Source organism: Sinocyclocheilus rhinocerous, unplaced genomic scaffold (assembly GCF_001515625.1).
Source record: "Sinocyclocheilus rhinocerous isolate Xijiao unplaced genomic scaffold, SAMN03320098_v1.1 scaffold368, whole genome shotgun sequence".
In the NCBI taxonomy this organism is placed as follows: Eukaryota; Metazoa; Chordata; class Actinopteri; order Cypriniformes; family Cyprinidae; genus Sinocyclocheilus; species Sinocyclocheilus rhinocerous.
The window spans coordinates 394,993-407,191 of NW_015664681.1; the positions used below are offsets into that span (position 1 = coordinate 394,993).

The following is a 12,199-nucleotide window of genomic DNA, read 5'->3' on the forward strand; positions in this document are numbered from 1 at the left end:
AGAAGACAGATTGGCTTCAATATAGGCTGATTTTAGACTAACAAGAACGTTTTGAGTTCTTTAACCTGTTTCCACCACTGAATAAAAAAATAAAAAAGGTAATTGTCACAATTGTGAGATATAAACTGCCATTTCAGATTTTTTTTTTCTCAGAATTGCATGATATAAACTCGCAATTCTGAGAACAGTCTTTTTTCTCCTTAGAACTGGATTTTATAACTTGCAATTCTGAGAAAAAAGTCAGAATTGCAAGATACTAACTCGCAATTGCGAGAAAAAAAGTCAGAATTGCGAGTTTATATCCCGCAATTCTGACTTTATTTCATGCAATTCTGACTTTATATCTCACAATTCTGAGAAAAAAGTCAGAATTGCAAGTTTATATGATGCAATTCTGAGATGTTAACTCACAATTGTGAGAAAAAAAGTCAGAATTGTGAGACAAAAAGTCGCAATTAACTTTTTTATTTTTAATTCAGTGGCGGACACAGGCTTTGACCTCTTATGTATCAAAAGATCAAGGGAATTTTGATTTCCTTTAAAGGGTGTAATGTTTTGTCAGATCAATGCTCTCCCTCCCGCTAATACCACTTGCATCTATCTAGCAAATCATGGTTCAAAGGCTATTCAATAGGTCCCGTCTAAACTTCCTGCTTTAAATAGAAAACATGACAACACAGGAGAGATTCATGGGCTCTTGAGACCTTCAGCATGTCTTGCCAGGTCAAATCAGGTTATTTCGGTGAACTAATTGTGTTAAAAAGCATAAAGCGGAAATGGAGTTATATATACATAAGTCTACTTACACTTATGCCATTATTGAGATTTAGCTCTGCAGCTTGCTGCATCGCACCCACAAAGTACTAATGCTTTTGTGGTATGATTATCCGATTTTCATTCTTTTTAGACTCTTTTATTGTCTGTCTGCTTGAAAAAGCAGCTTGTTCAGAGGATCCATGCAAAAAGCCACTTTGGAACTGCCATTGATGTAATGCACAGCAGCTCTGTAATATGTAGTGATAATTCTATCACAAGAACCTCGACTGGTGCCATATACCACACAACAGCTCATCTAATAAGTCACACCATCGCCAGCTCTGCGTTGGTGTTCCATGGGAAGATTAGAGCATTAACAAAACGTCTAGGACAGATCCACAACGGATCACACACACACGCACACATTCCCTCTCCCACATTGTGCCTTGATCTGGTTGTACCGTGCTGAGATAAACCCCTCACACACGTAGGGTCGGTTCTGCTGCTCTCCGTCTTCCTCCTCTGCCCTCTCACTCAGAGGAATATCGAGGCACCTCTTCAGTCTGTTTGTGCAGCTTACCAACCCCTGCGCCTCGTGCTCCACATCACCCTTCCCCTCCACCCCCATCAAATCTGCATTTGATTATCCCCCCCTTGGTAATCTCGCTCGTCTCTCTACCTGCTGCGCCACCGCCTCTCGCTTATTGTTTAGTATAATGGTGTGGGGACTTACAAGGATTTACACCTGATTATATCCCGCAGGGCGAATCCCCCATAGACTGACCTTGCAGTTCACTATTGCGATTGGCTAAGCAAACTCAGCCCATTCGGCCAAATTCCTCATCTCTCTCTCTGTCCATTTTGTGTCTCCGGCTCTCGCTCACTCTCTCTCCATTGGCTGTTGTTTATCCACCCTGCCTGTTTACCTCCATGAGTCATCCATTTGTCACATTGCAGCTCCCGGTTGCTTTTGACGAACGCTGCCTTTTGCATAAAAGCCCGGCATGAATCGCTGTGTTCTGACAGGATGACGGAGAGGTAGAGACAGGTTTCACAAAGGTATAGTCACATTTCTGGGGCAACCCCCCATGCCGGCATCCCTCTGTCCCTGCTCCTGTTTCCCGCTGCAGTCGGTCTGATGAACAGCAGAATTGAATTTCATTAGTTACATTGTCCCTGTTTTGAGCTTTGTGCTGCTTCTCTTTTCCTCCCCCCTCCTTCTCACTTCTTATCCCTCTCTGCCTGCCAGTCTTAGGCTTTCTCTCCCCCTCCCTCGCTCCCTCCGTCTCCTCCATCTCTCCATCTCAATGCGCCACAGCTCCTCCCTCCACCTTACACAGTGTCGACTCCTCCCTCTCCATCTTTCTTTCCTCTCTCGCGCTCTCGCTCTCACTCTGCTGGGTATGGCATGTATGTGAGCGGGTGCACTCCTGTTTACATGCATGCCTGCATCTGGGACAGACTCTCATGCATTCTGTGGACTGTAGATGCTCGTACTCCACACTCTGAGAAATTTCTGGACCCCTTGCTTGCTTTGAGGAATTGTGTGGCGTTTTTGTTTTCCCTCTCACTCATGAAATTCTTCAAAGGCCTCCTGTGTGCCACCCTGCCACTCTGGAGCGATTCGGATCTAAGTTGCACTCCGGCAGGATGGAATTGCCAAATTTAGACTCCACCGCATGACGTTTCTGGTAAGAGCAGTTTGCATTCAGTGCCAGATAAGCATTTCGAGAACTGAGATTCTGAAAAGGTCTGAAGGGGGGAGACGAGACTGGAATTTTCAGAGGGGAAATGTGTCCGAGAGGGATAGGGCACAGGCTCCGGAGGGAAAGATGCTGAATAATGCTTCTGAACCGGACACGGGACCTAATACCATGGACTGTCATTGCGCAGGGAGGGGGTCATTTGCTACAAATGAATATCTGGCTGTGTGGGCTTTCATGCATGTTTTCACCTGCACTATGTTTCTAAAAAAAAAAAAAAAGAAAAGAAAGAAAATCTCACTCTTACCCCCCTCCTCATCTTTTTCTGAGTATTTCTATATGGCCAGGTTATGATACATGCTGTCTATGGTGCATGTTTGAATATATGTGAGACTTCTGAGTGTATTTTTGGTGCTGTTGTCATGGTTTATTGCTCAAGGATATTTATTTTGCAGGATGCATTATGGAAGAAAATAGTGTATTGCTTTTGACGCATTTGAGTCTTTAATTCACAGTCCTCATTATAGAGCCTATTTCTCTCCTTTTTTCCTCTCTCTCTCTCTCTCTCTCTCTCTCACAAACACACACACACACACACACACACACACGCTCACTCATTTTCTCTCTTTCTTGCTCTCTTTTTCCTCTCTCCCCGTTTTACTGCTTGGAAGCAACTTCCTCCGCAGTTAATGTGGCGTTTAAAGGAATAACAACATTACACTTAATTTCTTAATCTTGGCAGGCTGTCAAAAATACATTAAGAGGAGTCTTACTGAATGCATCAAAGATTCATGCTATCTCAGTGTTCTCAATGGTACATCCTTTACAGCTGTCAGATCCATAGTTTCTTATGTAAAGGTGCATTGTCAGTACACATCTATAAAACCAAGATTCATTTTTTTTATTATTCACCATCATATATACACAGGCCAATAATATTCACATGAGGTGTGAGCTAATTCTCAGATTAAAATCCAAGACACCATGTGCTCTGCAAAAACCTCCTTCTGCTGTTTTTTTCCCTCTGAACACAGGTTATCCATCAAAACACAATACATCTGCAATATGCATAATGGCTTGTGTTGGGTAGGAAGATGGGAACATGAAACAACTGCATGGCAACAGTATCCTGGCCACATTCTGAAGATGATGTAGCTGCCAGAGGAGAAATCCAGGCCAAAACACAAGAACCGTGGCTGAAAATCTATAACCGAATAGTGATACAAATAAAAAAGTCTATAAATTGAGATATGTTTCGGTATGCTGGCGATTGTGTTAAAAGGCAATCTCCTCATTGAGCAGATTCTCAGCTGGTGGTAATAGCCATTATGATAATGCTGCAGTCTGATAACAAACAGCAGATGAAACAAGATAAGGCAGTGCTACAGTAGAACTGCATCACCTCACGCTCTTGTGATGTGCGTTCACACATAGATTAGAGCCTGTGCCTGTCAAACCTCGAGTTTTCACAGCTTTTGTGAATGATGCAGCCTGATGGGACCAAATCCCCAAAATCATTGAAATTCAGCTCCTTTCCGATTGCGAACCTGCCACATCCCTCTCTGCCTCCCTATCCATTCTCTTCTATTCGCTTTTTTAAGCAGTCAGTGAGGGCCTGCTTTCAGCCGCGGTGGCATAGATAGACAGACCGGGCGTGCGTTTGTCCTCATTGTGGAGGGATGCGAGAATCGGACGCCATAAGCGCAGCGGCTCGTTTCTGTCACACAAAATGAGGGACTATTGAAATGGGCTGTACATGGCGGGAAAGCCAGCGAGGGGCTGCTGTGAGAGGCGACCAAGTGGCATATCAGACAGCACACACTCACTCCAGCCTCCCACAAATGTATTCAGAAGGTCACAGAGTCGCTTCACTGCAGCAGACTCTCCCATTAAAATTTAATCATAACAGCTTTATGTAAAAAATATGAGACCAGGCCTATGCCTTCCTTTCTTGCTACCCCGTTTCTAAGGGTTACGTGAATGAAAATGATGTTTACTTGTTTGAAGCGACGTTTTCTGTCGTTTCGGAAAACTTGGCATCGTATCTCCAACGATCATCTGGGTGGCTGCTGATGGCTAAATTTGCGCCTCGTGAAAGACGAGAGGAAGATATCACTGATTGTATCAGTCAGACTAATCAAATTATTAGCCTCGGATGGAGTGCTGGTCAGAGGAACAATGCTAGCATAATTCAGGAAGCTTGAGAGTGATTATCCTGTGGCTAATTTCTTGAGATAAGCTCCTTCCTAATAGAACTATTGATAAAGAACTCCAAGGAGCTCAGTTTGAGCTAGACTGCTTTTGGGATTACGGTCGTCCTATATTCTCTCCACATTTTCTCTCTTCTTTTGTTTCAATTAAACCCAAAACAAAGAGCCCTGTGTTTAAAAGAGGAAGAGCGGTTGGAGTAATTACCAGCTTTGCCTGCTGGTAGCGGTGAATTTAAAGTGAATTTCAAGAGCATTAATGAGGAATGAAAAACATTTTATGGAATTATTATTAACCGTTGCCGGAAAGCTGAGGGAAGAATTGACATGGGACTGGGCCCAATTAGATTTCACGCCATGACAAGGAACCTGACAGCAGCTGTAGCTTTGCAAATTTATCCAGACCATGGGCTGAAATAACCTATAATGCTTCAGTTGGCTGATGGGTGGGCACATGCTTCATGCCGCTTACAAGGAATGGATGTGTTTTATTGTCAAGAGTAAGAGACAGAAATGCAGTGCATCTGTTTCATTTCCAGCCCTTGAAGGATGCTTATTTAAACTGCAAGCATCACATATTGCTCCATCGGCAGTTAGTCAGAAGACCAATATTCGGGTGACGGGTCGTAACTAATTTCAATCTCAACCATGCTTGGAGTTGAAACATTCATGTCGTTTACTCAATTTATGATAGCATGAAACTTCCAGGCCACCAGTTGGCACAAAGAAGGTTGCTCCCGGTCTTTTTTTTTAATGCCGGTTTTCATTTTCTCTTCGGATTTAAATGCTTTTAGAGTACAAGAGTGCCAAGCTGTGAGGGGAAATCATGGGGAATATGTATTCAGATTTTAAAAAAAGACACGCTATAGTCTTGTATCAGCATGCTACTCTCAATTCCATATAGTGTCCATATATTACTCCTCTTCATGCAAAAGCCTCACTTTGACAGTTTAGTCATGGCTTTTGTTTGAATGGTATAAATTTCAGCACAGTGCTTGACATTTTCGCTTCGATAAGTCTGGAGTTCCCTATGTTTCGACATCAAGGTTCATGTTAGTTTTTCCTTTAGTGGAATGTAGCTTTCCAAACCTTGGGCTTTGATCTAAATCTTACTGTCATTAAAAAACAAGATCAAAAGAGAGGAGTCAAATGGAAGCAAACAGTTGGAAGACATGTCTCTGCTCTGAATGCTGCATCCATAGGCTTAAAACCCAAGCTGATTTGGTATACAAAGTTGTTTGTGTGGGGTAGGAAGAAGACAAATGTATGGGGCAAGCAGGGCTGATTATTGATTTGGCTCAGGTCCTCACTGATTAACTGCTGTTGTAAATACCGATTAAGACACCTGCTTATGTTGTGATGAATGGTAGCAACTTGATTTGCCACCCACAACTTGGGCGGCCTTTACACTATTTTCAATGACCTAGCATTCAGATATTTTTGTAAACAGACAATTTAATTTTTACTCCGCTTTGCTAATCGGTTGTACCAACATATATTTCAAAGCAAATAAAAATAAAGAGTAAAAACACCGGTCGATTCTACTCTGCAAACAAGCTGTCACAACTGTATCCATAAAACATTTCTTTACATAAAAGTTTTAAATGATCAGGGTATAAATGAATTGTACAGCGAATAGTTCACCCATGCCATTTCACGACCAGACTGCATGAGAGCAGACAGCCAATTAACAGCAATTTAGCAGATAACTATTTATGTATTGGGAATATTTATATAGCTGTTAACCACTGATTTGCTTCATACTGTGAAATGTGTGCAGTGTGATCAGGGATGCCAGAGAGGGAGAAAAAGAGAGAGTGACAGGCAGAAGGAACGGGATGATGAAGAAATAGATTGGAAGAAGGAACAAAATGAACTCCCTCAGGCCAGTATAGCCAATTAGTTGCTGCACTCTACATTTACTTTCAACTCACAGTAGCTTTCTATTAGACTTCCTATTATAAAACATTATGCTTAGTGGTATCATTTGCCGGCACAAATGAATCATTACTTAATCCTTCTCTGAAAGAATGTAATAAAAATCTAAGTAAAATGAAACATTTTCTAATTGTGATTGCAAATAGTTTTTACTTGTGGTTAACATCAGACTATCCTCAAAACGATGCTCATTTTCAATATTTCTCTCAAATTTTTTTCTTCCTTTGTGAGATATTTTAAATATTAGAAACATGATTACATTTTGTGTTATGATTTATGAATCATGAATTTTAATTGAACTGGAATTAAAGTTTCTAAAGCCTAGAAAAATGTTCAGTGCACTAAGACAGAGTAACATTATTTAATCTGTTTTCACTCACTATGGTACAATAAATAACACTTTTTATTCTAAAAAAGTACACAATGATGAATCACCCCACCATTAACAAATTATTCTTTTTTTGATATAATATTGTTAATAAAAAGCACAAAAGCCCTGCTGTTTACTATAAATGGTTTTTCTCCCCCAAAGTATAACTCTCTGGAGATCAAAACGAGTTATTAATTACTATGTAAAACATGTTGTTTCATGACTGTTTTTTCTAAACTAGAAGTTAAATCCCTGACTGAAACACTCATTTGCCACAACAGGAGTGTGTTTAATGTGCATAGAGAGAGCACAGTTCCAACTGGAATACACAGTAAACCCAGTGCAATTTAAATGCATAAGCACAAATGTAGGAAGAAGAAACATTATATTCTCTAGTTAAACACTGTTGTGTTTTGAAAGTATTGTTTTATTATGGCCAAAAGTACAATTTAATATATCTTTTGTCAATTGAATCCCTTATTTGAGCCTATAAAACCCAAATAAACAGGAATGTGCAAGTGGGTCACTCCCAAGCTTTGCTTATTTGTCTTGTTTGGTCAAGCCGAGGCTCACTGGCAAGGTCAGGAGTACGATGGTGAACAGGGAGAGAAAATAAGGAGACTGCGTAGATGGTCCGACGTGATATTTTTTCTCAAGGTTATAGCCAGGATGAAACAGAGGGGATGGAGTGGGAGAGAGAGCAGGAAGATGGACCTTTGGGTTGAATTACATTTGTACATGAGTGGGAGAGACAGAATATCATCCAGTGAGCACTCAAACACATGAGCGGCGTAACATGAAAATATAAAATCAATTCAACTGATAGCCATCCTCTGTGGTTTCAGATGACGATGAATCTCGATACCGCCGTGACGGGCGTGTTTGGTTTCGTCAGTGTAATTTGCCTCGAAACAAAACATCTGTGAAAAACAATTGTTTTTTTGTTGACAAAGGTAAATCCTCATATTTGTTAAGAGCTTCAACCTTAAACATTCATTTCTCCGTGAGGGTCTCTAGCTTAAACAGATAAATAGCTCGGTTTTCCAACGTTGGAGGCAGAATTGATTTTGCCCTCTAGCTTGACAGATAGCCCTGAAAGTAACAAATAGCGAAGAAGAGGACAAATCTTTGAAGCGCAACACTTATTAACGTCATGAGTGTTGGGGAAGGTGCAGTAATCTAAAAGAGATCTAGTCCTCCATTAGGAGAGGAAGGAGGCATCAGCCGGCAGACACCTTGTGAAAAAGAAGCCTTGCTAATTCCTCCCACCTGCTGACAACAGATAATTGAAAAGCGAGTCGGCAGACCCTTTGAGTATGAACCGGATATGGACTTGTCAGTTAACTTGCTCATATTTCATTGCCTGATTGAACTCGACTGATCAACAGTCTTCTGAATTTCTCCTCTGTGAACCCATGCCATGTTGAGTTTGAGTTACAGTGGATGTTGCAATATGGCAAAATAGGGCATTACATTTGAGGGTCCTGCTCTCAGAGGAGCACTATGTTAAAATAAACGTGTGGTTGACACTTTATTTCTTCCCTTCGAGCTAGCGGGCAGGGTTGAATGGGTATGACCTTCCCGTGTTACTGAGGGAAAAGAACAGAGGAGAAAATGTAATTTCCACCGCAAAGATCTTGGGAGAGCAACTCGCTTTAGACGGCACGCAGCCTGTCGTGTGACTGAAAGTTGGGTAGTAATTATTAAACAAAGAGAATGCTTAGTGCCGTTCTAAAACGGGAATGTTGATGCATACTCAACACATCACGCTTTTAATGTAAACAACTGCACATTTAGCTTGCTTTTTGAGGGAAGGGTAAATTTATGACAATAGAGATGGCCTTTTAATAGCGATGTGCTTGCTTGTTACAGAACTGGCTCAAATTTAAGAATCTAATACAAGTGCGCTGCTCCCTCTTCCCATATGCAGAGCGGCTCTCATTGACTACTGTATATTTCTTCAAATCAATCAGGCTAAAGGAGCACATTTCTGTCAGAATATATTGCATGCCAGGAACGGCTGGTTACACTAAAGTGCCCTGAGGTAGATATGCCTTTAAAGACACAATTCTCTGCATGGAAGTTAATGCGGGGGTGTTGACTAATAAGATGAGCTATTGATCATGCGAGTGAGTTCACTATATTGAGAATTACTCCGTCAATGCAATATTCTGGCAACGCAACAGAGAGAAGCAGTTTTTTCCTTCTTCATACATTATTTATAGTCGCCTGACAGACTTAGATTTGTATGTTTACAGAATGGGGGCTTCCTGAGCGATGATTTAATCTTTTAATTGGATAATAAATCCAACACTTTGTGTAGTGGCTTTTCAATTGCCATCAGTTGACCACCGAGGCCAAAATAGTTTTAAACCATTTGCATACCTTAACATTTGGGCTAAAACAAAGGTTACAGTGATTAGGAACAAAGATGGAAGTGTGTGTGTATATGCAATCCATCATTTAGATCTGGAAGAAGAAAAAAAAAATCAGCCAAAGCATTTGTGCTAAATGATAATTAGGTTTTTTGGCTTTTCTTTTTTATTTAAACTATCATAATTTTCACTTTGCCCATTGGCAAGCATTTGCAAGTTGCAGGCCAAGAAATAACAGCATAAATGTTTATAGTTCGCTTTTTATCAGTGGTAAAACGGGTACATATTTCTGCCCATGAGCTGAGCTATTTTCTTCCTGTGGGAGTACTATGCGACACCACAACAGTGAAAAAAATACGATTTTTTGATATTGGAAGCAACAGCCATGTTTAATTAGGGAAACTGTGATCACACCATGCAGACCTACTGTAATTTTAAAGTGATTTCCATCTGCTTTTGTTTGCTTGTTTAAAACCACCAAGCAAAATTGTCAATAATTTTAATGAGCCAACACCTTTGACCTGTTCTCTCCTCAGACAAATTCTCCCAATTATAGTTAAAGGTCAAAGTTGGTTGTTTGGCAGATATTTGGGAAACATGCATATTGAACAGAAATTTGCATCGCAGGGGATGTCACACATAATAACAGTTTAAACAACCCTGCTATGCCTCTGGAGGCTTGATGCCTGCCCAGCCGGGGAAGATTGTGATAGATTCAGCGTGATTAAAACATCCCATTCTTGGCAGCTCTGTTTACGTCATGACCTTCACCCTCACACCTCCTCATGCCACACGAGTCGTTTAATCGATGTAGTAATTCTCTCACAGTACCCTGATCGCTTTGCTCCCCGACTGTATGCAGATCACACTCGATAGATAAATGAGGGATAAGCACCCTTGACAATAACGGCCCGTTTGATCTAGCTGAGGCGCACTAATATGAAATTGTTATCGCTGAAACTACTCACCTTATTTCACGCCGGAACTCAAAAGAATATTTTCCTTTGTTACACATTTCTGACACATCTGAAGACACTCAGAAATGGAATCGGCAAATCTATGCATTAAACAGATGGCTGAATGTAGGCTTTTTTTTCACCTCTTTGCAGTTTCATTTTATCAAAATAGTCTGGGCCATGGATCGCGGAACTGACCAAAAGACAGTGGCGGCTCGTCGGGGGAGGAACAGAGCTCTTGTGCCTCCATTGGTAAAAAAAAATCAGCCAATCAGCATCGAGTGTTCACTTTCAGCGCTGAGGGGTGGTGAGAAAAGAAACCTTGTAAGGGAGGCTAGCCTCCCTTCTGATATCAACCAATCATCACAGAGACGTAAATTACGTGATATTAGTTTGAACGTCTGCCGCTGCGCTGATAATGTACCAAGTACTTATGATGAGTAGCGATATTGAATATTTGATCGCCAACATATTTACCAAGCTGTCATTCAAACAGTATATATACAAATTTAGGGGTGGCGATTAGTGCTAGAGGAGTGTGGTTTGCAGAACTTGGCCCACTGGATGAGAATTGACTTTATAATGTTATAATTATAATAAATGATCATTTATGCAATGACTCTGGATCATTTATTTTTAGAATCATGGGCGTCGCTAGGCCATTTTTAGGGGGGTTATAGCAAGGTGTGTTTATTGATGGATTGTTATAATAACTGCATCTGTGCAGTTCTACAGTATAGATATCATGGGGGAGCAATCAGTTCCCCATCTACTAAAGTTTTCACTGTGTTAACCCCTCATCACACCAGGGGCGGTTCTAGGGGGGACCAGGGGGGGGGAATTTGGAATCATATCACAGGTGATATCAGGGTGATATGATTCCCCCTAAATTTGGAATCATATCACACCAAACAATTTTGGGTGAAATGTGCAGTTTGTCCTGTAAACTATATATATATATATATAGAAAGAAAAACATCACCAGCTGCTAAATTCAAATCTGCATTCGCTAGCTGGCACAGAGCCAGAGGCTACGTTCACAGTCAGTTTTTGGGATTGACAGCGCATTTTCTTTACAGGTTTAAGTCTCGAAATGTCCTGTTCACACAGCAGCTTACAGTTGTGTTTAGAATACAGTCTGTATGAACCATAGACTGTGGTATGAATGTGCAACGGGAGTCAAGCAAGCTATTCAAGCTATTCCTTACCAGTAACCATAGCGATAGTGACCAAAGTAAAATCAAAGATGGCGACGTGCATACAACTGAAAGTCTTATCACTTTCTGACACGAGTCCAATCGAGCCGCGAGTTCTTTCATCAAATCTTCATTAACCTACAGCAGCTTTTAAATTTGGGTGGAGAGCGGAGCATTTCAATTGCAACTCCGGTGGAAAACTGACGGGCTCTAACTTTCAGATGACACAGCTCATTTCTCCGTCACTGTAATGCCGAGTTCACACTGCACGATTTTCAAAGTCGTCGGGTAAACGTGGTTTTCACACTGCACTTTCACAGGTAGCAGTCAGTCGCTACTGTGTTCACACTGCACGATGGATCGGCGACAGGAGGTTACACACTGCATGACTTTACAATAGGAAGAATCGCCGACAACTCTGTCTGGTCCACAAACTACGTTTCACAAATCCCATATTAAAGCAGGTATGATTTTTTATTTTCTTCCTTATCACTCTGTATTTAAAGGATTTCACTGTCCACTCTGTTCAAATGTGGATGAATGGCCACATGGAGATGTCAGATGGAGTTGAGTTTTTCCGCCTCTGCTAATTAGTAACCTGCAATGTTTTTATTAAATTCACATTACATACAAAGTCAGTCTTATTAAAAATATTTTATGGTATGACACCCATATCTGGTACTTAAGTAAAAAGACGT

The 12,199-nt window shown here is 41.0% G+C and overlaps 1 protein-coding gene across 2 annotated transcripts in view; it reads left to right on the top strand.

The window, feature by feature from the left end:
- Positions 1-1,639: 1,639 nt before the first annotated feature.
- The window catches only part of LOC107730271 (leucine-rich repeat and immunoglobulin-like domain-containing nogo receptor-interacting protein 1-B), a 24,141-nt gene continuing 13,581 nt past the window's right edge, over positions 1,640-12,199 (top strand). For both annotated transcript variants that reach the window (XM_016541055.1, XM_016541057.1), the window contains exon 1: positions 1,640-2,447. In XM_016541055.1, coding sequence (XP_016396541.1) covers positions 2,436-2,447 — 12 coding nt within the window. In that variant the 5' untranslated portion in view covers positions 1,640-2,435. The remainder of the gene's footprint in view (positions 2,448-12,199) is intronic.